The 25,402-nt window shown below is 46.3% G+C and overlaps 1 protein-coding gene and 2 non-coding genes across 4 annotated transcripts; all 3 read right to left on the bottom strand.

Annotated features, from left to right (window-relative positions):
* Nucleotides 1-1,053: 1,053 nt before the first annotated feature.
* Nucleotides 1,054-18,683, bottom strand: LOC121009510 (H/ACA ribonucleoprotein complex subunit DKC1-like). 2 transcript variants are annotated; one of them, XM_040442695.1, is made up of 17 exons: nt 18,384-18,683; nt 18,206-18,258; nt 14,450-14,536; nt 13,396-13,487; nt 11,093-11,277; nt 8,773-8,837; nt 8,327-8,453; nt 7,411-7,541; nt 7,059-7,202; nt 6,850-6,970; nt 5,498-5,616; nt 4,837-4,940; nt 4,199-4,253; nt 3,938-4,000; nt 2,681-2,728; nt 1,695-1,802; nt 1,054-1,358 (listed from the first exon to the last, which is right to left on the bottom strand). In XM_040442695.1, the coding sequence occupies exons 1-17, from the start codon at nt 18,571-18,573 to the stop codon at nt 1,302-1,304; spliced, it is 1,749 nt and encodes a 582-aa protein (XP_040298629.1). In that variant the 5' UTR covers nt 18,574-18,683; the 3' UTR covers nt 1,054-1,301. The 2 variants fall into 2 exon arrangements, with proteins under 2 accessions (XP_040298629.1, XP_040298630.1); XM_040442696.1 differs by lacking the exons at nt 1,054-1,358; nt 1,695-1,802; nt 2,681-2,728; nt 3,938-4,000; nt 4,199-4,253 and having other exon boundaries at nt 4,833-4,940; nt 18,384-18,680.
* On the bottom strand, nt 5,375-5,445 carry LOC120978322. Its single transcript, XR_005774072.1, has one exon. It is a non-coding gene; the product is annotated as a small nucleolar RNA SNORD83 (small nucleolar RNA).
* LOC120978320 lies at nt 7,617-7,689 on the bottom strand. The gene has a single exon (XR_005774070.1). It is a non-coding gene; the product is annotated as a small nucleolar RNA SNORD83 (small nucleolar RNA).
* Nucleotides 18,684-25,402: the final 6,719 nt, after the last annotated feature.

Genomic DNA, 25,402 nt, shown 5'->3' with positions numbered 1-25,402 from the left:
TCCTGGTGGAGTCGGGGGGTATAGCCCGAGGAGGAGGAGCCCTTTCATTTGCATAGTGTCCCTCCTACTAATACCTCAAGCTATACCCATGGTCTGTGTCCCCCAATGGAAAAAAGCACGAGAAAGAGCTATAATGATGATCAACCAAAAGCTGCCCAAACACATGAAGTTGAAGGAATTAGCAGGGGGAGCCAAGGGTTCATGGATGATGGGTCTGGACCAAAGCAGATTTGTTTACCTTAAAATGACCCCATAGGTTTGTATAGCATCAAACTGGTGTAAAGTAGAGCTGGCTTAGTTACGCATAGCAACCAGATTCCACCTTTCATATTTGACAGCTCCTTTGGAAAATGAAAAGGTAGAATCTGATCGGTTGATATGGGTAACTACGCCAGTTCTACTTTACACCAGTTTGATAAACGACCCCATAGGTTTGTATAGTAAGGTAAACAAAATCAATCGTTTTGGTCCAGACTCATCCATGAACACCCCCCCCCCCCCCCCAAGGGCTAAAGTAACTGCAAACCTTCCCACCCCCTCAGGTCCTTTCCCTTCAGCCATCTCCACCACCAAGAACCTTAAGGCCCCTTTCACACAAGCGAGTTTTCAGCCTGGGTGCAATGCATGAAGTGAACGCACAGCACCCGCACTGAATTTTCCACTCATTTCTGTGTCGCACGAGAATCGTAACGGGTTCTATATTCATCGTTTTTCACGCAGCCCTGGCCCCATAGAAGTGAAAGGGGCTTCAGTGGAAAATGCATTGCAACCAGAAATAATGCGTTTTTCACTGATGGTTGCTAGGAGAAATTGTTCACACGCATTAAAATCAAAACTAATGGCACCCACGCGGGGGTGGGGGATACTGAACGCAATTGCAGACAGAACTGACTGAAGTTTCACTGAACGCATCCTGACAATCCGTATCATTCGTGTGAAAGAGGCACAACTGCTCACTAATCTGGCCCACAGGCACCCATACTGCACCCCCCGTCTAGTAACAGCACCCATATTAGCAGCACTCGAGCACCAGCAAATGGCAGACCAATAATATAGTACTCAAAGAATGTTTATTGGGAAAAAATTCTGGGTTTAACCAAATCTTTTCCCAAACACAAGATCCATAGGAATAGTCCAAATGTTTGGGACTAACCTAAAATAATGGCGATGAAATTGATCAACTCATGTACAAAAGGGTCGCATTGTAAAAAGTCTATACAATCCTTAAAACAGGACATAGCTCAGTAGTCGTAGCCAAGAAGCCTGGACAGTTCACTACTGAATAGTAGGCATGGATATGTTTATTCAGAAAGATCTTCTTTGTGTTTCTTTTTCTTCTTCTTCGCGCTTTTTGTCAACTAGAAAAGAAAAAGCGCATCATGAGATGTTTGCGTAGAACGTACGAGTTATACAACTGAATTATGGCTCATTTGTCAAATTATAGCTCACAAGGCAGGAAAAATATGTTCACATAAATCTGTCTTTACAAGAAGGGATATGGACAATGGGTCGGTGATTCAGTTATTACACAGACCCTTTTGTGCTACGGATATGGAGCATACGTGAAGTGTTCGTCACAAGTACTGACACATTAGAAAAGGAAGGGGCGTCTTCGTAGTAGCATTCCCAGACGGGCCATTTTCGCATTGCATGAAAACCATTCTGGACAGTTTTGGAAAGACCAAAGCTTTTACCTCAGGAGACTCCGTCACAGTCACTTCTTCCTCCTGTTTCTTTTTCTTCTTTTTCTTTGGTTTTAAGGCACTCTCACCGTCACTACCAGTCTCCGATTTACCGGTAATCTGTGGGGAAAGAAGTTATTAATGGTGGGACCTTCTAGGATGGAGTCTCAGCATTTTAAGATGTGGATCCAGCAGAAGAATGAATAGATTAGGAGTTATTCCTTTTTATTTCTCATTTCCTTCCAAACCACCAAAAACAGTGCTGCCAATTTTCTTGGGTAATAGTGATTATTATACCGCTTCCCTACACCTGAATACATAACATACCGCTAAGGGTGCACATATAAACATATACCCTGTTTCAAGGGGCTGCCAAGCTCAAGGAATAGGGTCTTCAAATGGCTCATTTGCAGCTGTGCGTTGGACCACATTGATCCGATATTGATGGCGTATTCTGACAAGCCATCACAATTCTGAACGCAGATAACCCTTCACATTACTGAAACGGTATTATCCTTTTAAATTCAAGCATTTTAGCCCATTAAACAGTTCCAGTTAGTATGGGGGCAGCTACTCTATTAGCAGTGCTCGGCAGTGGCCCAGACAGGGGAGGGATCCAGAGCAAGGAACCTACCTTTTGGACACTTATATATCCTAACTGCTAGTCTCCAAGTGAGTGTCCTAGTCTTTAGGACCACTGAACATGTCAAATCTTTATATTGGATTACAGAGCACTGACCATTGTTCCCAAGGGCCATAATTACTCCTTAAGTCAGGCTACCTCTCACATTATGAAAAAAGTCAATGATAAAGTTTGGCGGAAGTCATTAGAAACTTAAACCAAAGGAAATCTATAAAAGCACAAGAACGCATTCAGTGAGGTTTGAGCCACAATGACAGGAGAAAAGTGCCGACATACACAGCACAAGCGCACTACATAAACTACAGCAGACGGCACGGAGCACACAAGTGGCCTCTACATATACTGTCAATGTTACCTTTACAGATGTGTCTGCATCTGGTTCTTCACCGTCACTGCCTTTCTTCTGTAAGGAAAAGGGGGGAACAAAACTTAATGATTTAACATTGTTATTAATAGGCTTCACTTTTAAAGAGCATTTGTCGTGATCATCAACTCAAGCATATTGCCTGGGGTGATAATGCCAAGTAAAATTATAGATTACTGTAGGTTGCACTGCTGCAGATTCATATTTGTATTTAAATGTATGCAAATTAGCAATTCTGAGCACCAAGGGGCTGGCCTCAGCTCTTAGTGCACCGCTAAGAAAGCCACTGTGCAGGCCTGTGGTTTACAGGGCTAGCCATCTCACTTGCGCAGTGGATCAGATACTGCTTCGCGCTTTGGGAAGTAGCAGATCCATTGTGTAAGTGTCGAGTCTGCTCAGTGGCTGCACTTCTGCCGATAATCTGATGAGCTTGGAAACAGCATCTGTTCCACTCAGCAAGCACAATCAATGCAGGGTCGGCACGAGAACGCAGAGTAAGACTAGATGTCAAAAGCAAAAACAAACTTATTATACTTGGCATTAGTAACCCTAGCAAGCAATACGCCTAGTTTAATACGGTTGATCATGCTGACAGATGAAACAGCATCTAGGTTTCCCAGTTTAAGCTGCAGAATGCTGTCCAGTGAGGTCCATCAGAGCTTGGCTCATCTGACTGGTCATTCTCCAGCCCCTCAAAGGTGTTCTGCGGACCAAATTTTTATTGGTTAGAGCCCAAAGTATTGATATCAATAGGAAAAGGTCCAAAAAAGTAAGTGTATGTAGCCTCTCAAGCCATCATTAAATGGGTTCCCACCTTCAGGGACCTTTTAGGCAGCCCTCAAAATCACATGGCCAGACAGGCGGACGGAAGCAACATCTACCTGCTCCCTCCAGGTGATGTATATGGCACATATTGCTACTGTTGGTTTATATAGGATTTATTCACTGGCCACAGCAGTGGCACGTCCCCCCTGCATCACGTCAATAGGTCACGGGACGTGTAACTGCTGAGGCAGCCGGCAAACCGCTAGTGGACACGTGGGGTGTGGAGCAGGTATGTATTACTTCCCTCCACAGGTCTGGCCACATTTATTTACAGCTGCCGCGGGTCCATGTGGCGGAGAAGACACTGGCTGTTTAGAGACAGGTTTGTCAGGGCTGTTGCTGTAATTCAGTTGATGGAACAAGTACTGTACACCCTTTACTTCCAAACAACGCAGGGACAGCTGTACTGTGTATACGGCTTACCTTTCTCTTTTTGGTGGAAGTTTGTGCTCTTGTGTCACTATCTGACTCGCTTACATGCTTCCTCTAAGAAAAAATAATAATCCAGGTTATCAAAGCAAAATAAATGGTCACATGTGCGCTTGGTACCTTAACAGAAGAAACCTGCTGCTTCTCTGATTAGGACAAGCAAGTTGATTTTGCAGGATGACTCCCCTAAAATGCCACAGATCGGCAAGAAGGGGATAACTTCCTGCATATGTGAATAGTAGAGCAAGAACGAACCTTCGCTGGTGGCTCTACCTCTGTACTGATCACCTTCTCCTTCTTCTGTCCCGCACTACAAGAGACAAAACACACGATAAACCCACTGTAAAACAGAAACCCAAAGGCGAGTTATCCCGCGCGGGTGCAATGCGTGACGTGAACGCATTGCACCTGCACTGAATCCCGACTCATTTACTTCTATGGGGCTGTGCACATCAGCGGTGATTTTCACACATCACTTGTGCGTTGCGTGAAAAATCGCAGCAAGCTCTATTTTGTGCGTTTTTCACGCAACGCAGGTCCCATCGAAATGAATGGTGCTGCGTGAAAAATCGCAAGCAAGTGCGGATGCGGTGCGATTTTCACACACGGTTGCTAGGAGACGATCGGGATGGAGACCCGATCATTATTATTTTCTCTTATAACATGGTTATAAGGGAAAATACAATCTACACAACACCTAACCCAAACCTGAACTTCTGTTCGGGTACCAAACATGCCGATTTTTCTCACGCGCATGCAAAGCGCATTAAAATGTTTTGCACTCACGCGGAAAAATCGCGCATTTTCCCCGAGATAAACCCGCATCTTATCCGGGCCAATAACATGACGCCCGTGTGAGAGAGGCCTAAGAAGTTAGACATTACCGCCGTTACCTGTAATCAACATATCCTTGGCTCCAACTTGCAGGGGTGTTCTCATTGGGCTTTCCATGCTTGTCTAACATTCCTTTCTGGATCATCATCTTCTTCTGGCTGGCCTGAACAGTGGAGTGTGAAATGTAAAGTGGCTCAGAATATAATGCACGCCGTGACCAAGGGAATCTGTCACCACGTTCATGATGCCTTGAGGGTGGCACAACGTAAGACATCAGTTATATGTGCCCATGGTGTACTTTGGGAAGATTTACAATTGCATCAAGCCGTGCTGCCTATTCATGTACCTTGGGCCCCTACCATAAATGACCGCTTTCTCCCCAGTTACTCTCCATAGGGATAAAGTTCAGTGGATGAAGAACCCGCAGCGCATGAATATCAGACTCCGGGCTTACAGTACGATGTGAACACTGCCAGTAATAAGTACACCATGGGCACATAACATACAATGATGAAACCAATGAGTCAGTTACTACTTCATTCCACCCTCAAGTGGGCAGCGTAAAGTGGTGACCGATTCCCTGTAAGATAAGGGGCGAGCCATCAGTTATAGGGTGATAGATGTAGAGTCATCATTACAGCGTTCATCAAACATACACATCATATGGCTCAAAGTCCTTGGAAACTGCAACGGTTGCCAATGTAGACTGTACAAACTTACCTTAGGACCAAGGCCCCACTTGCGGGGATAGGTATCCCTCTCCATAATTACACGTTTAATTTTTGCCACAACTCCATGGTCACATGTAGATATCACAGCTGTAGTCATAAGGGCAGTACCTGGAAAAGGATACACGTTTTTGATGGTCAAGTACAAAACATTTGCTTAGCCTAAGCCTCTAGAAGGTGTGATCAGAGCAGCTTCATCATCCTGCGCACTTAGCCAGCCGTCCTGCTCCCACTCCCTTATGGCGAGTCATCTGCAGAACACAGAAACCAGCGCCAACAAGCGAGCAAGACTCCGCACCCCTAGGAGCGCAGAGATGCAAGGAAGCCTGGAAGTTCAGAGAATGGATAAACTGTGTCATCATGTCACATTCAGGACGGTGAGGATTAGAGTCTGCACATATTTGAAACTCAACCCCTTAGGGACCACCCATATGTATTTTTACAGCAATCACCAAGGGGCCTTGGGCTGGAGCACCGCCTTTTTATTGCAGCACTTCAGCCCAAGTTAGCGCCTAAATCAAAGCACTGGAGCTCCATGCCCGCAGCTACCGGAAGTCACGGTCTCTGATCACGTGATCGCCGTGATGCAGTGTATTGCAGCGATCACCAAAAATGTAAACTTCCTCCCTCTCATGTAAGAGAGGAGGGAGAAAGTCTCCGATGCAGGGATAGGGTCCCCCATAGACAGTAAAAATAATATAGCAAAAACAGACAGGTGCACTATGCGGTCTTACTAACCCTCGTACTGGTGTAAAATTGAGAATTAGCCGACATGTCCTGCTTGGAGGACATGTCTGAGCCCGAGCACCGTGCCAAGGTTTCTCAAGTAGCGCGCCTTTATTTCCATCCACAGGCAGCATTCTGGTGCACATGTGAGGCGCGGGCTATATCAGCCAGTCTTGGGTGGGGCTCAGAGCTCTCTGCCTCCTCTCATTGTATGCATGGTCACATGCTGGAGATTACTTAAGAGTCGGACCTTGCGCTCCTGTAATTCGCCCACTGGCTCCTGGTATTGCCCATACGGCCTAGGTTTCGCGTTAGGTCCCAAGCTACTTGAGAAACCTTGGCGCGGTGCTCGGGCTCAGACATGTCCTCCAAGCAGGACATGTCGGCCAATTCTCAATTGTACACCAGTACGGGGGTTAGTAAGACCGCATAGTGCACCTGTCTGTTTTTGCTATATTATTCCTATGGTGATTGACTAACCATCCATAGCACCAGAGCAGTGAGGGAAATATCAAACAGATGTCATTTTTTTATTCTCTTTACGTTTTAAGCTTCCCGCTATAAATTCTATCCAATCCCTTTAATCTTTGGCACCAATCATTACCATATTATACTTACCAATGCAGATTGCTTCCCCTTTGGTTGTGATTACCACAATATCCTGGTTCATTTCAATGCCATCCTCGTATCTCAAAAGACCGGGAAGCATGATCTTTGCCCCATAACATATAGCATTCACCTTAAAAAGGAAAAAAGCACCATGAAGTCACTGGGCGACGTTCTGCTTCCGGTAATCTAGCGACGCACAATATGAAGAGCCAACTTACTGCACTGTCCTTCATAACCAATCTTTTATGAGACACCAAAAGCTTTTCCAGTGGAAAGACAACCCTACGAAGATACTTTTCATCTTTATTGTTATCATAATGCCACTGAGCATCCAAAACGTCATGCATCGTGACCAGATTGTCCTAGAAAAGATTACACACAAATGTGAGAAAACAGATATTGTTGAGATCTAATTGTCAGCTCCAGGGCAAGACTAAGTTTGCCTTATCCTGACAGCGTATTATTGTCCCAAAGCCAATTATCAAACCAGAGGGAGAAGCCTGTGGCTGAACTCAACGCATTTGGGGAGAAGGGGGGCTGGGGGGTTAGTATACCGTGAAAGGCAATTACCTTCTCTCCTAGGACACCTGAACGAACCCTGCGAAGCTCCTGCATCTGGCCACCAACCCCAAGCAGCAAACCCATGTGAACGCATAAAGTACGGATATATGTACCAGCTTCACAGCTCACCCAAAATATACCTGAGGAAAGTGAAGATAGAAGTTACACATTTGTCCTTTTTTTTTTAAAAGTACACATTTTATTCGCTCAATAAGAGCCATCAGTTACTGGGTGATAGATAAATGTCACCATCACAAAGTTCATGACCGTTCGCATACATCATATGGCTCTACGTGCTCAAATACCTACGTACCAAATATACAGACACAAAATACTAGTGAGAAATGGTTAAGCGCCACTTGTCCAGAGAGCAATGAAAGGCGGCCGGAGGATCCCCTGATCAATACATCTGCTGCTACCGTCATCTCCATTTGGGTAATAACCAGCCCCACAGCAGTCACTGCAGCCGACCACATGCAGGAGCCACGACAACAATGCACATCCTGACCACATGAAGCAGACCACGCTGTTCTACACAGAGGCAAGCCCTAGAGAAAACACCACACACTTAATGTGGGCACCTACGGGCGACTGATGCCTTTCAACATTGTGTGAAAATAGGTACAGAAATGACTGATGTGGATGGGCATAAGGCCTCACAGTGGAAAGTAGGGATTTAGGCCTCAGGCAGACAACCATATCCGAATTGTGGCCTACAAACCACAGATTCCTTCAATGTGCGATCCCCATTTATTCTCACTCCCATCACTAGAATCCATTCTTCTTGTCCACAATACAGACAAGATTATCATTTTCTATAATTTCCGTAAAAACCACGATTCAGACGGACACAGATGCAAAACACAATTGTGTGAATGAGCACTGACTATTCTTTATGGCATTAATCTGGCGAGCCGTTACTCACCCAGTCTACGCTCGGGGTCGTATTCTATGAGTTTGCTTTCATAGATTGTTCTGACGCGCAGTTGCCTCTTTACAGCAGCTATTAATGGCGGTCTCTGAAACAGTGCACCGGTGAGGGTCTCCAGAGTCTGCAAGGGAGGAACCAAGATTCTGAAAAAGTAATGATCACCGCAGCACAGAACCAACAAGACATTCCAGGTTAATCAGACGGCAAGTCTCTTCTTGACCTTGATCTGTTACCTCCTGCTCTTCACACCAGGGGCAAGTCACACTGCAAAACGCAGGTCACCGGCTCCAACAGTGCTCCGAGCACACCAGATCCCAATACAGGAAGCAAGTGCTTTAGAGACAGACCAAGGATCAGCGAATGGATAAACCGTGTCATCATGTAAACTGGAAGGTCCACTTCCTTAAGGGCAACGAAAGCACCGAGGAGAGGTCACTTACCCGCGAAAGCTGCAGTTCATTCTCTATTGCATCGTGCAGTCGCACAATACCAACATATTCTTTCCCTGTAAAACAAAATTTAAACATTCTTCATGCTAAAACACGTCATGGACAGGTCGAGCTTAGGAAACAGACATCCCCGGCAGACATTAAATCGTCCACATATTGATCTTTTAATAAAATGTTTGACATTAGGCTGAATTCACATGTCTGGACCATGGTCCGTGAGATCCCGGCCTGGCGCCCTGCTGAGTGCAGGACAGTAATACACTCGAGGATCACTGTACAGCAGCGGCGGCACGAAGCGCACGGCGTCATAACCAATGATGCTGTGCACTCAGCAGGATGCCAGGCGGGGATCTCACGGACCGCGCTCCACAGACGTGTGAATTCAGCCTTAAAGAGTAACTACGTTTTTATAATTTTTAATATGTTGTCCCTAATCCCCTAAAGTTTTTCCAATATATTTTATAAATTTTCTATTTTTACTGTACTTTTATATCCCTAAAGTGCACCATTCAGTGTGCGCTTAAAAACTGTTCTCCCTGCACCACTGACAGCTCCGCAGTGTACGGAGAACTCATTTATGAATGTCCATGCGCTGCTGCGGCCCCAATTACTAACTCTTGGCATAGTACATGGGTAGCATGTACTATGCCAGGATTAGCGGAGCGGGCTCCTGCCTGATCCGCTAAGCTAAGGACTGCATGACAGTTCTGCCTGTGCCTGCTCTGCCAAGAGGAACGCGCTCAGCTAAATAAATAAAGTATATTCGTTTTATTTAGGGGATTAGGGACAACATATTACAATTATAAAGCTACTTCTCAAACAGACCTAAATGAAAATATTAAAGGGGTTTTCCGGTAATATTAGCCTTTGAGATAAAGCCTCTAGCATGTATTGCTCCTCAAGGATTAACACTTACCTGCTCCCTGATTCTCCATCTTCTATTTGGGACGGGGGCATGGCCACGTGCACCACTGCAGCCAATAATTTGCTTTAGTGGTGACATATTTCCAAAGTGACATCGCTGCTCAAGCCAGAAACCAGCAGCAGAAAACAAGCTTGGAACTGTGAGATGGAGGAATGACAGGACCAAAGTGCAGGGATTCAAATATGAATCTTTCAACGATAGAAGCAAGCAGAAGAAAGACTACTCTAGTCAAGGTTGTGCAAAAGTGGCCAATATTTACAAATGTGTGCCAAAAATGTGTCTAACAAGTGGTGCAAATTGGTGCCTCATTTTTCCTGACATGCTCTGCAAGGGCTGGGGCTTAGCAGAAAAAGGCAGAGCTTTGTGAGAAGGTCGGCACAAGAGGTCCATGTGTGTCACAATTATGGTGTAAAAAGGTCTAAATGTAAACCGACCAGTAGATGGTATGGTGTCAAAGTAGCGTACCCCTGCACTGCATTTATCAGACTGCTTGAGCCTCTGATACATCTGGTGCAGGTCTTAAAAAGACTTAACGGGCTGAAAATTCTAAAGATTACCACTAATCATAGTAACGCTCATTAGCGATTTTCTGGTGGTGTAACCGTACGGCCAACGAGCGAAACATTCGTTCATAGAGTAATCAGTGTGCACAGACAAAAATAGTAGCTTGCCGGCAGCAGATGGTGCAAACAGCGAGTCAGTATGGGGAAGAGCAGTGGCATTAGCGATCACTCCTTTCCCTACTCTGGAGAGGTCCTCCACCAGCGAGCAGCAGATCAGGAAGGAACGGTTCCTTTGTGACAATCTTCTGCCGTCGTCCCATGTAAAGGGACCTTACATTTACATGATTTTTAAACTTAGTACATCTGGGCGACATGCTCTCATATCCTCAGATCTCTACCATTTACATCTGCAGCTGAACTGGCAGGTTTTGCCAAAGGCGAGGCTGAAAGCGGATGTCCCCTTCAGCGCTCAGCTATTTTTGGAAGTCTCAAAAGGGTAAACGGTGGGAGGCAGCACATTCATGGCTTAATCCCCCTTCATTTTGGGTCCTCGTTCTGGAGATTGGAGCAGGTCCCAAACCCGCACCTATCCAACACTTATGGCATATCATAGAAATAAGCCATAAATGTTCCAGATGGAACAACCTCTAATTTACCTGAACGTATTGCAGATAGAGCAGTAGAGGAAGGCTCCAACCATTTTAGAGCCAGGCAAGGCTGTACAAGAATAATAAGTGATCACCAGGGAAGCAATTCATCAAATGAGTCAGTTTTGATTGGAGGAACATAAAAAAATTATGATATATAAAAATGGGAGACGGCAGGACTTTGCTCACATTACATTGTATCCCATTGAGTTTTTAAAAAAATGTTTTAACCTCACCTGCACTTTGCTGTGACTTCACAAGTCGGGTGGCACGGTCAATGCATACTATAAGACAACCAGTGACTTTAGGATCCAACGTCCCACTGTGGCCAGTTTTTTCTACCCTTAAAATACGACGAATCCATGCAACCACCTCATGCGAGGACGGGTTAGCCGGTTTATCCAGATTAATAAAACCTGTTCTGAAAAGGAGTCACAATTAAAGCTCTGCACAGAACATAAGCAGCAAACTAAAAGCAAGTATTGTCAAAGGAAAAAATGAAGACCACATGTTAGGCTACTTTCAAACTTGCGTTTTCAGCAAAATCGCTTCCATTACTGATAATACAACCGTCTGCATCAGTTATGAACAGATCTGGTTGTATTATATTTACCACAGCAATAAGTGATCCGTCATGACCACCATTGAACGTAAATGGGGGACGGATCAGTTTTATATTGTGTCAGAAAACTGATCCGTCCCCGTTGACTTACAATGTGGGTCATGCCGGATCCATTTTGCTCTGCATCCCATGACAGAAAGAAAACCGCAGCTTACTGTGGTTTACTCTCCGGTACGGGAACGCAACCAAATGGAACAGAATTTATTTTGGAGCAGTACGTTCTGTCCCCACTGACAATTAATGGGGACAAAACGGAAGCGTTTTTCTCCGGTACTGAGATCCTATGACTGATCTCTATAACGGAAAATCTAAACGCTAGTGTGACCGTAGCCGTACATGCTATTACAGAAGTTAGAGGACTTTTCATAGGTACGGACATTATAAAATAAGTAGCAGGGCAGGGATCTAACTGCCCTTACTCTTGTTACTGTGCGCGGCTCCGTTCGCCCGCTGTGGCCCCCGTTGTATTCTCCCACCTGGTATTCTAATTTTAGCATCTTACCAGGGAGGAGGAGACTGCCCCGTTTCTCAATGGGCGTCTCCTTCTCCCTGGCGGTAGTGAGGTCCAATCACAGCGGAGAGCGTCACATCCAGGGAGAAGGTGAATTTTTTTTTCTCCGCTGTCATTATTAAACGCTGTGGATAGGAGGTTGGAACTGGAACACTCATTTAATACAAGGAATTACTAATGTACTAATGCGATTATCCATATTGCCTCCTTTGCTGGCGATTCATTTTTCCATCACATTATAAACTGCTTGATTCCAAGGCTTACGACCTCCGTGCAGTCCAGCAGTGATGGCCGTGCTTGCACACTGGAGGAAAAAGTACTGGCCTCTCTGGTGGCCGGGACCGTGGGAGCACGCATGCACAGCAGCCCCCATCCTGTATCTGCGCTGCAGTGATGTTGATGGCCCCTGGAAGCGTGCAGTGTATAACAAGAAGGAAAACCACATACATTAATAGGTGCCTTTCATTAAAGCGGTTGTTCCACTAAAAATATTCTATGGTTTTCAAACCAGCACCCGGATCTGAATTCTTTTGTAACTGCATGTACTTAAAAGTTAGTTATTAAATTATTCAATAAAATTTCTGTATGGCGCCAGTTTTCTTATTTGACCTGCTCACTGAGAAGGCCGCACATGCTCAGTTTCATCCTAAACTGCCCCCTGAGCTGCGATAGGCAGAGCATGGACACGCCCCCTGAGCTGTGATAGGCAGAGCATGGACACGCCCCCTGAGCTGCAGCAGAAAAGACACTCCCCTGAGCTTCCAGCTGGATATAAACCTAGCAGAGCAATGACTGGGGAGATATCTGGGTCCATGTGAGGTGCAGGGCTGGTTCTAGCTTCGTTGGTCACGTACTATATAAGGTCTGATTATCATTTTTTGCATTAGTCATAGGATAACCCTTTAACTTTATCTACATGATAAAAGCCATTTGCTTAATTTAGTGAAAACTGTTTTAATACAAGGCTATCCATGACGTAGTTGTGTCATTGCACAGGAGGCGTGCCCTCATGATCGGTGGGCTCATACTTTAACAGCTAGATGTGACAATTGTGCTGCCGACATGTTTGGCTCAGACATCAGTAAATGTAGGCGACTCTGCTCCATCAGAGGAACAGAAGAAAAAAAAGCATCCATTACATGGACTGAATATCTGATCAATGGAATAACCTTTCAACTTTCAGTGTTAAGTACAAGACAGGACTTTCTCCTGTCAAAAACAACAAGTCTGACGGAACAGACAAGCTGATGCTCAAAATGACCAATTCAAACAAATGCGGATTAAAGAGGTTGTCCGGTATTACTGCCACCGCCATTCACACCATTCTTCTCAATGGGCCTAATCTGAACGTGCAGCCTCAAACAAGAGCGGCGAGTACAGAACTTACCACACCCCTTAATACTTACTTAACGTATTCTGTGATGTCCCTCTTCAAAGGGTTTGACCCGGACGGTATGGGAGTGTAGTGTGTTGTCCGAACATTTAGCTTATCAAAGTTCTGTAAAATTGATAGAGAAATTAGTAGACAGATACAGGCTTCACAACAGACAAGATGCAGCCTCCCCACACCCACCACAGGACAAACTCAAGTCTGGGCTTCAGCGGTCAAATCATTTTGAGCAGCTTAAAGGTGCATTTAGACGCACCAATAATTATAGAGATTACTGGGAGAGACCGATCTAGCCGTCTAAGTGTGCCGGCGATCACCTAATGAACGAGCGAAATGCTCTCTCATCGGTTGATCCTGTTACTCATGCAGGCACCACCGATCGTGAGGTCTAAACAGCAATCTACTGCTCAGAAGCCATGATTCTGACGAGAGATAGATATAAAAAAGGGAAGACGACCACATAAGCAGTCGGCCCATCTAAACCCACCTGAAGACTCAACTGTGCTCGCTCAAATAGGTCTGTGTCGGCCACATCTCCTGAACTGACCGGAGCCGATTGAATCATAGAGAGTCATGATTCGGGTCAGGAGAGCCGCGGCCGGTCTAGTGGGAGATGTGGTCCACACATGTGCCATGTTTCACAGCCGTGTGAATCAGCCCTAAATTTAAGATAATGACTGAAGTGTTCTTCTAGCTAGACCAAACATTCCGGTGAACCTACAATTACAATCTGGAAAGCTTATCCACAGATTAAAAATGAACATTATTCTGAAATGTTCAAGGGGACAAGCTAGCAGAACCTTCTCATTTTAAGCAGCTGTAGGACTTCTACAAGGTTTTTAATTATCTCAGACGACCCCTTTAAAAAACTACTTCAGGTTTGTCTGCAAGGGCTCGGTCCACAATATATTCTACACAATGGGACATGCGCCACAAGTCAACTGAAACGCACATGAATCCCCAATGGACAAACAGCATCTTACGTTTTCAATGTATGGAATCTATTAGCAAGATCCTCCACTGACAAGCCCAGCACTACAGGGTATACGGACATGACCACCAATACTAACCTTAAGCAACAGCGGCCACTGAGATGTATCCAACTGGGCAACTTTGGATTCTGGCTGTATCAAAAAGCTTTCTTCATGTTGTATATCCTGTGAAGGGAACACAAGTCTTAACACAAACCATTCGTACTGTGGATAAAGGGCTTCGGCCACCAGTTTCATAGCATTAGAACAGGTTGACCTTAGACCTCCACGCAGGTCAGCAGAACGGATCTGTCTTGATCCCATCCCGATACCTGGTTGCATTTTGATGAAAGAAGTTTTAATATATACAAATGAGCCTCTAGGAGCAACTGGGGAATCGACATTACTCCTTGAGGATCCATTATCCCTCCACTGACAGAACCAGACATTGGGAGCGGCATCACAAATGTTTCATTCAGCGGCTCACCCCTTCTTGCTCTGGATGAGGTGCTCTGACTTTATGTCTCACCCCGTCAAACTTAAATGGATTACAGAAATAGACAGGCAGACTACAGAGATATTGGGTTTGCATCAGCCATATATATATTTATTAATCAATACAAAAATGTAGATATAAAAAAAAAAAAAAAAAAATGAAATTGGCGCACTGTGAATATAAATGAGCCACACAATCATATAATACAAAGCATCCATTGGAAGCGGTTGTTGGCTTACAGATCGCCGATCAGCACATTGGAAATATAAATGAATTTTCTAATTATACAATAATAGAGTATCCTTTGTAACTGTTCATATATTATACTGGAAAGAGACAATATAATGACATTTGCTATATACCTTTTAGAAAATGTTTTCTGGTGTCTAAAAAACATTAAAAACCTCATTGGTTGCCGTGTGGGAGATAATCTAATCAGCTTGTCCCATACACAGCAAACAGAGGGGCAATTGGATATTTTTATTATATAACTATTTTAATGCCGGCTTTTTTTTTTTTTTTACTTTTATTTTATCTACAGGTGTATATTTGTATTGATTGATAAATGTATCTTTGGATAATGCAAACCCAATATCTCCGAATTACTGGCGCTGCTCCGTAAGATGCGGGTGTAGTACAGGGCAGCGGCTCTGCTGTACTGCGCCAGTTACTGAACCGCATTGAGCAGCAGGAATCTTGAAGTACGGGCCAGGTGTGATGATGTCCACAATGCCCGGCCGTGCCTGCCAATCAAGGGGGCGCACCAGCTGCAGGGAAGACCGAGCTTCTAGGAGTAATGGCAACAGGAAATGTGGTCGGCATAAGACCCAGACGGATCAATTCTACTGCCCAGCACACCAGTCTAAGGTCGGCCCGTCTAACGCCGTGAAGCTGGTGACAGAAGCCCTTTAAATAGGGGCCCGCTTCCACTACTGGCATGAGACACTCGCTCTGACCTACACGGCATCGCTTTAATCTCCTCTACCCTGAATAAAACCTTACAAGTAACCCAGGAGAGGGTACAAGGGTCGCTGCCGGCCATTACCAGGGTCCATTCAGACCACCATAAGTGTTTGGAGGTCGGCAAACTGCGGATGTGCAAAACAGATACTGGCCATGTGCGTTCCGCATTTCGCAGAACGCACACGGTCAGCCCTATATAGAAATGCCTATTCTCTGCGATCGTGGACAAGAAAAGGACATGCTCTATCTTCTGCGGGGCCGAGGGACGGATGCGGACAGCGCGCGGTACGCTGTTCGCATCTTCTGCTGCCCCCTTGAAATGAATGTGACTGCACCCATTCCAGAAAATTGCGGACCAAAAAAATACGGACCCTTAGGCTGAAATCAGACGGCCATTCTGGTACTGGGATATCCGTACAGACTCCAGGTTCAGCCATTAACCTGACACATTCACTTGGATGGAAAACAAGCGAGAATGGTGCATGCTGGGAGTTTGCATGGAGCCCATGGAGAAAAATGGCTGCATAAACTGCGCAATTTACTTTAAAGGGTCTGTGAGCCGTGTGGGCGACATGAATCTCTCAGAACTCCAGAAGGCTGTTCCAGTATACAACAGCCTGCCAGAGCCACCTGGTTCAACCCCCGCCGGAGACTGCCGCCTGCCCTCCGCCCCTATAGACTATCAGGGGATCCGACAGAGATCCAGCTGCTTCCCGGGAAATATGGTGGGAACAGCCCAGACAAAACCCACAGCACACAGCATACTTTGGCTGATTCCCGGTCAGAACACCCAGTCACAGATGAGAAAGTCTCCTATGTAATTCTTCCTTTACAGCTCACTGTATATTACATTGTGCGCCCCCCGATGGTAGATGGTACAGCCCACGCACTTTAGATTGGACAATCCTGAAGGTCAGCATGCACATCGGACAAAATAGTGGCGTGCATAAGGCCGAGTTCACTTCACCGTTTATTTTTCTGTTCTTTGGATCCATCAGAAAAACTAAAAAGTGTTAGTTACGTGACAAATCTGTCCTACTAGAACGGAGCAGGATAACTAAGAATGGACGCTGATGAGAACTCAGCCTTAGTTCAAAGTTTTGAGCAAAGTGGATTCGGATGCAAGATCCAACGCTCGCTTTGCTCATCACTAATACTGAGCATCAGTTACACACATTTGGCATGAGTTTTAGGGTACTATCACACCAGCGTTTTTCTTTTCCGTCGCTGAGTTCCGTCCTAGAAGCTTAATACCGGAAGAGAACTGATCAGTTTTATCCTAATGCATTCTGAATGGAGAGCAATCCGTTCAGGATGCATTAGGATGTCTTCAGTTCAGTCACTGAACGGCGTTTTGGACGAAGGAAATGCCACAGCATGTGCCGGAAATTTGGACGGAGAGAATACCGCATCAGTTGCCGGAATGCCGGATCAGTCCTTGGGGTCTAGACCGGTAAAAAAAAAAAAAAAATAGAAATGTATCTGTTTGTCCATATGGCAAACAGAGACTGATCCGTTCTTGCAACGCATTTGTGAGACGGATCCGCATCAGTCTACAAATGCTGTCAGTTTGCATGCAAATTGCCTGATCCGACAACGGATCTGCTTGCCGGATCACTGCCACAAATGTGAAAGTAGCCTCAGGCTACTTTCACACTAGCGGCAGCCTCCTCCAGCACTGTTCACCCGCCGGATCCGCCCTGCCGCTAGTGCATGCATGACGCAGGAGGTCCGCTCCAAACCCATTGACATGTTGTAGTTTTATTCTTGGCACGTTTGCTGAGCTGCCGCCGGAAGTCCGGCACGCCCCCATCATAGTCAATAGAGCTGGGGTGGACCTCCGGCGGCACACATGCAGTAGCGGCAGCACGGATTCGGCGGCTAGTGTGAAAGTAGCTTTAGCCATATCCATCTGAAATCAGTTTTTTTCTTTACATAGAAAAATAAATAAATTCCTTCATCTAAAATAAAGGTGAAGGGCGCATAACGGACTCAGGATTTTATGTTTTTTACAGAATACTTTATTTTTCTGCTGGATCAATAAAGCTGCAGCCATGAAGGCTCCGGAGCCGCTGCCCACAGGACGGCTGCAGCCATGAAGGCTCCGGAGCCGCTGCCCAGGTGGAGGTCTCTGCCCACAGGACGGCTGCAGCCATGAAGGCTCCGGAGCCGCTGCCCAGGTGGAGGTCTCTGCCCACAGGACAGCTGCAGCCATGAAGGCTCCGGAGCCGCTGCCCAGGTGGAGGTCTCTGCCCACAGGACAGCTGCAGCCATGAAGGCTCGGGAGCCGCTGCCCAGGTGGAGGTCTCTGCCCACAGGACGGCTGCAGCCACACACCACGTGCCCAGCTGGCAGGAGCTCTCGGGCACAGGGAGGGAAGCCGCAGACACACTCACCGCGATCTCCCCCAGCGTCTGACTCCTGCGCTTCTTGGACTTTTTCTTTGAACCTTAAAAAATAAATTAAAAAAATTAAACATTCAGGAGCCGCACCACGTGACGTGGACCTGCGTTATTCTGCCCTTTACTGAAGGCCCCCATAAAGAAGGCGTTAGGCTCCGAGGCCTCCGCTCACCCGCGTCCTCCGCCATGTCTGCTCTCCGGCCACGCGGTGAATGAGGGAGAGAACTCAGCGCTGGCGCGGCAGCCGGATATAGCACGTGGGAGGACTTGTGTGCTGTGCTGGCTCCGCCCCTTCCGCGTGTGCGCCCTTCTCTGCTTTCCGCGTCGGTGAAGGCTAATAAATGGAACACGGCCGGTGACATATACCGGATTACCGGACCGGCATCCTTAGTGCAGGAGCGCAGGCGGCATTGGTTGCTATGACCACGTGCGCTTTGTGCCGCTGCTGTACAGTAATCACTGGTACAGATCACAGGAGTGTAGTACTGGACTCAGACTGCAACCAATGAGGCCTGCGCTCCTGCACTAAGGATGTCAGTCCGGATTCTCACGGACCGTGTACTATACTCCGTAAGGACCTCCTGACTTCTCAATATCACGTGACATCCCTAGGTCACGTGGGCCGGCAGCTGGTGCGCTCTGGTATCACGGGCAGAGTCAGACGGGGGCTGCCGTGTGAGATTATATACTGGGGGAGGGGCTGCCATGTGAGATTATATACTGGGGGAGGGGCTGCCATGTGAGATTATATACTGGGGGAGGGGCTGCCATGTGAGATTATATACTGGGGGAGGGGCTGCCATGTGAGATTATATACTGGGGGAGGGGCTGCCATGTGAGATTATATACTGGGGGAGGGGCTGCCGTGTGAGATTATCTACTGGGGGAGGGGCTGCTGTGAGATTATACTGGGGGAGGGGCTGCTGTGAGATTATATACTGGGGGAGGGGCTGCTCTGTGAGATTATATACTGTGGGAGGGGCTGCCATGTGAGATTATATACTGGGGGAGGGGCTGCCATGTGAGATTATATACTGGGGGAGGGGCTGCTGTTAGATTATATACTGGGGGAGGGGCTGCTCTGTGAGATTATATACTGTGGGAGGGGCTGCCATGTGAGATTATATACTGGGGGAGGGGCTGCCGTGTGAGATTATCTACTGGGGGAGGGGCTGCCATGTGAGATTATATACTGGGGGAGGGGCTGCCATGTGAGATTATATACTGGGGGAGGGGCTGCCGTGTGAGATTATCTACTGGGGGAGGGGCTGCTGTGAGATTATACTGGGGGAGGGGCTGCTGTGAGATTATATACTGGGGGAGGGGCTGCTCTGTGAGATTATATACTGTGGGAGGGGCTGCCATGTGAGATTATATACTGGGGGAGGGGCTGCCATGTGAGATTATATACTGGGGAGGGGCTGCTGTTAGATTATATACTGGGGGAGGGGCTGCTCTGTGAGATTATATACTGTGGGAGGGGCTGCCATGTGAGATTATATACTGGGGGAGGGGCTGCCGTGTGAGATTATCTACTGGGGGAGGGGCTGCTGTGAGATTATATACTGGGGGAGGGGCTGCTCTGTGAGATGATATACTGTGGGAGGGGCTGCCATGTGAGATTATATACTGGGGGAGGGGCTGCCATGTGAGATTATATACTGGGGGAGGGGCTGCCATGTGAGATTATATACTGGGGGAGGGGCTGCCGTGTGAGATTATCTACTGGGGGAGGGGCTGCTGTGAGATTATATACTGGGGGAGGGGCTGCCATGTGAGATGATATACTGTGGGAGGGGCTGCCATGTGAGATTATATACTGGGGGAGGGGCTGCCGTGTGAGATTATCTACTGGGGGAGGGGCTGCTGTGTGAGATTATATACTGGGGGAGGGGCTGCCATGTGAGATTATCTACTGGGGGGAGGGGCTGCTCTGTGCGACCCTTACCCATAGTAAACTAACTACACAGATCGGATGCACAGAACTCCAGCATTTTATTAATATGCAAATGAGTCTCGGCATACAATGTGACTGGAGGAGGAGTACATACCAGTACATCATATATAGTTATTGGGCTGCTATACTGCTCTACTATATACTGTGGGTTGCTGTATACTATAGGGTACTCTACTGTATACTGTGAGGTGCTATACTGCTCTACTATATACTGTGGGGTACTGTATAGTGTGGGGTGCTATACTGCATACTGTGGGTTGCTGTATACTATAGGGTGCTCTACTGCATACTGTGGGGTACTGTATACTATAGGGTGCTCTACTGCATACTGTGGGGTACTGTATACTATAGTGTGCTATACTGCATACTGTGGGTTGCTGTATACTATAGGGTGCTCTACTGCATACTGTGGGGTGCACTGTAACACTAGGGTGAGCCGAGCCCCGGTCTCCTTCCTGCAGAGCGGTGCCCACTTCCAGCCTGAGCCCAGCTGCCCAGAGCACTGTTCCTGAGCCGCTGGAGTCTTCAGAACTGGAAGTATTTGCAGTCATTCACTGTACTCTACCAGATATGTGGATTTTTGGTGTGTGTGTTGTGGTGGAGGGCGTGATTGCCTGCTAAAGTGTGGGAACGGCGGGATCCAGGGGGCCCAAGTAAATTTTTGCCCAGGGTCCAATCAATATTAAAGACGGCCCTGTACTCATTGTAACATAGTTTTTAACGTTTGATTAAACCTTTCTACTAGGCAGTCAGTTTGCGGGTGATAGACGGATGTCCGTATCTGTTTGATATTCAGCAACTTACAGAGCTCCCGCATGACCTTGGACATAAAAGGAGTCCCGTGGTCAGTCAGAACCTCTTTGGGTAAACATCTCTATTAACTCTTTTGCTATGAGTTTGGCCGATGTATGTCGCAGTGGCACTGCCTCCGGGTACCGAGTGGCGTAGTCCAGGACGACCAAGATGTGTTGGTGCCCTCTAGCGGACTTCGGTACTGTGCCTACGAGATCCATAGCAATTCTAGGGACACTAAGGGACTGCAGAACAGGTGCTGGGGGCTAGTGGTTTGGCAGGTCGGGCAAGACTTACAAAAGTCATCCACCTCTCTAAAGACACTGGGACAGTAAAACCGCTGTAGTATCCGGTGGTGTGTCTTCTGCAGTCCCAGATGACCCCCGAGAACATGTTGGTGGGCTAACTCTAACACGATTTTTTGATAGGCCCCGGGCACCACTAACTGTTCAACAGGTTCACCCTGCAGCTGGTTTACCCGATATAGCATATTCTGGTGGACCACAAAACGGAGACATCGACTCGGCCCCAGGTTGTTGGGGTACACCATCAAGTATTACCACATTCTCCCAGGGTTGGGTCTCGGCGTTGGGCTGTACCAAAATTCTCCCCGGAGACTTTGAGGTCTGCCAACCCAGGACCCGTTGGCAACTCCTCCACGTCTCCCACCATTACCCTTCGCAGGGTTGTCTCCCCCTCTTCCACCAAAGTGGCGGTCACCCCTACTGCTGGCCCCTTGGCCTCAGGTTCCCAGGGTTCTGCCCGTCCCCCTGAACAAGGCCAATCTCCTGGGCTTATTCCTGTCTCTGGGGTATCCTTAATTCTCACAACCGCCCATAGGGCAGGGAAACCTGGAAAGTCTCTCCCTATTATGAGTTCATAGTGGAGATTTGTGGCGACTGCCACTTCGTGGGTCCACCTGCCGGCCACCGTGGTTAGAGACACCAGCGCGGTGGGGTAGTCTTTCAAGTCTCACTGAATGCACATCACCCCAACTTTCCAGCCAGTATACTCAGCGTACCGCACCACGATAGCCCTTACCAGGGTCACCAAGCTCCCTGAGTCTCCCTCTTCAGTGTCTCCCACTTCCACCTGGCACAAGTGGTCTAGAGCCTCCGGGGTACCTGTGGCACACAGTTTCCTAGCATATAGCAATTGTCGGTAACCACAATTAGTGTTCATGGGCTCAACCCGATGAGGACATTTCCGTTTGTGTTCCGTTTTTTTTTGCGGAATTGACTTGAATGGAGCCAAGCACCGTGATTTGCGGACAAGAATAGGACATGTTCTTTCTTTTCACGGTACGGAAATACTGAAACGCAATGCACACGGAGACACTTCAGTTTTTTTTGCTGAACCATCGAAATGAATGGTTCAGTATATGTACCGCATACTGAACTAAAAAAACGTCCAGTATATTGAACGCAAAATACTGTCGTGGGCTCATTGTACAACTTCTTGGTTACTAAGCAACAGCGAAGAATGGAGCTCAGGATTAGGAGGAGGCCATTCACTGGCAGTCATGTGACTGCGGGGCTGTAGTTACCGGATATCTGATGTTCACTACAGAATCAGGCCCTTTTTATTATTATACAGCCTTCACTTTATATCATATAAATCATAATATGATATAAATCTTTTTTTCTACTATAGATAAATTTCTACTTCTTTAGTTAAAACTCAATGTATAGAATACATGTTTTCACGTCTAGTTGTCATGACTGCCATCCACAAACGTATATATCTATATTGCAGGTTTGCATTTTATTTGTATTTTTTTTCCCTTACCTTAATAGAATAGATGCAGCTATATAGTCCTGTATATTATACTGCACCCCATGTATAGTCCTGTATATTACACTGCACCCCATGTATAGTCCTGTATATTACACTGCACCCCATGTATAGTCCTGTACATTACACTGCACCCCATGTATAGTCCTGTATATTACACTGCACCCCATGTATAGTCCTGTATATTACACTGCACCCCATGTATAGTCCTGTATATTACACTGCACCCCATGTATAGTCCTGTATATTACACTGCACCCCATGTATAGTCCTGTATATTACACTGCACCCCATGTATAGTCCTGTATATTACACTGCACTCCATGTATAGTCCTGTATATTATACTGCACCCCATGTATAGTCCTGTATATTACACTGCACCCCATGTATAGTCCTGTACATTACACTGCACCCCATGTATAGTCCTGTATATTACACTGCACCCCATGTTTAGTCCTGTACATTACACTGCACCCCATGTATAGTCCTGTATATTATACTGCACCCCATGTATAGTCCTGTATATTACACTGCACCCCATGTATAGTCCTGTATATTACACTGCACCCCATGTATAGTCCTGTATATTACACTACACTCCATGTATAGTCCTGTATATTACACTGCACCCCATGTATAGTCCTGTATATTACACTGCACCCCATGTATAGTCCTGTACATTACACTGCACCCCATGTATAGTCCTGTATATTACACTGCACCCCATGTATAGTCCTGTATATTACACTGCACCCCATGTATAGTCCTGTATATTACACTGCACCCCATGTATAGTCCTGTATATTACACTACACTCCATGTATAGTCCTGTATATTACACTGCACCCCATGTATAGTCCTGTATATTACACTGCACCCCATGTATAGTCCTGTACATTACACTGCACCCCATGTATAGTCCTGTATATTACACTGCACCCCATGTACAGTCCTGTACATTACACTGCACCCCATGTATAGTCCTGTACATTACACTGCTCCCCATGTATAGTCCTGTATATTATACTGCACCCCAGGTATAGTCCTGTATATTACACTGCACCCCATGTATAGTCCTGTATATTACACTGCACCCCATGTATAGTCCTGTATATTATACTGCACCCCATGTATAGTCCTGTATATTATACTGCACCCCATGTATAGTCCTGTATATTACACTGCACCCCATGCATAGTCCTGTACATTACACTGCACCCCATGTATAGTCCTGTATATTACACTGCACCCCATGTTTAGTCCTGTACATTACACTGCACCCCATGTATAGTCCTGTATATTATACTGCACCCCATGTATAGTCCTGTATATTACACTGCACCCCATGTATAGTCCTGTATATTACACTGCACCCCATGTATAGTCCTGTATATTACACTGCACCCCATGTATAGTCCTGTATATTACACTACACTCCATGTATAGTCCTGTATATTACACTGCACCCCATGTATAGTCCTGTATATTACACTGCACCCCATGTATAGTCCTGTACATTACACTGCACCCCATGTATAGTCCTGTATATTACACTGCACCCCATGTATAGTCCTGTATATTACACTGCACCCCATGTATAGTCCTGTATATTACACTGCACCCCATGTATAGTCCTGTATATTACACTACACTCCATGTATAGTCCTGTATATTACACTGCACCCCATGTATAGTCCTGTATATTACACTGCACCCCATGTATAGTCCTGTACATTACACTGCACCCCATGTATAGTCCTGTATATTACACTGCACCCCATGTATAGTCCTGTATATTACACTGCACCCCATGTATAGTCCTGTACATTACACTGCACCCCATGTATAGTCCTGTATATTACACTGCACCCCATGCATAGTCCTGTATATTACACTGCACCCTATGCATAGTCCTGTATATTACACTGCACCCCATGTATAGTCCTGTATATTACACTGCACCCCATGTATAGTCCTGTATATTACACTGCACCCCATGTATAGTCCTGTATATTACACTGCACCCCATGTATAGTCCTATATATTATACTGCACCCCATGTAAAGTCCTGTATATTACACTGCACCCCATGTTTAGTCCTGTATATTACATTGCACCCCGTGTATAGTCCTGTATATTACATTGCACCCCGTGTATAGTCCTGTATATTATACTGCACCCCATGTATAGTCCTATATATTACACTGCACCCCATGTATAGTACTGTATATTACACTGCACCCCATGTATAGTCCTGTATATTATACTGCACCCCATGTATAGTCCTGTATATTACACTGCACCCCATGTATAGTCCTGTATATTACACTGCACCCCATGCATAGTCCTGTATATTACACTGCACCCCATGCATAGTCCTGTATATTACACTGCACCCCATGTATAGTCCTGTATATTACACTGCACCCCATGTATAGTCCTGTATATTACACTGCACCCCATGTATAGTCCTGTATATTACACTGCACCCCATGTATAGTCCTATATATTATACTGCACCCCATGTATAGTCCTGTATATTACACTGCACCCCATGTTTAGTCCTGTATATTACACTGCACCCCATGTATAGTCCTGTATATTACACTGCACCACATGTATAGTCCTGTATATTACACTGCACCCC

This window comes from Bufo bufo, chromosome 8, assembly GCF_905171765.1.
Source record: "Bufo bufo chromosome 8, aBufBuf1.1, whole genome shotgun sequence".
NCBI classification, from domain to species: domain Eukaryota; kingdom Metazoa; phylum Chordata; class Amphibia; order Anura; family Bufonidae; genus Bufo; species Bufo bufo.
The sequence above is the reverse complement of the archived record's forward strand: the minus strand, read 5'-3'. Positions and strand labels throughout refer to the sequence as shown.

What these genes read in the sequence shown, in the direction of transcription:
- LOC121009510 (XM_040442695.1), bottom strand. Translation starts at nt 18,573, where the DNA reads ATGTCACCGGCCGTGTTCCATTTATTAGCCTTCACCGACGCGGAAAGC. An exon ending in TGGTTATGAAGGACAGTGCA is followed by an intron (nt 6,971 to 7,058) that starts GTAAGTTGGCTC and finishes TTCCTTTTTAAG; the next exon opens with GTGAATGCTATATGTTATGG. An exon ending in AGGTAGAGCCACCAGCGAAG is followed by an intron (nt 4,001 to 4,198) that starts GTTCGTTCTTGC and finishes ATTTTTTCTTAG; the next exon opens with AGGAAGCATGTAAGCGAGTC.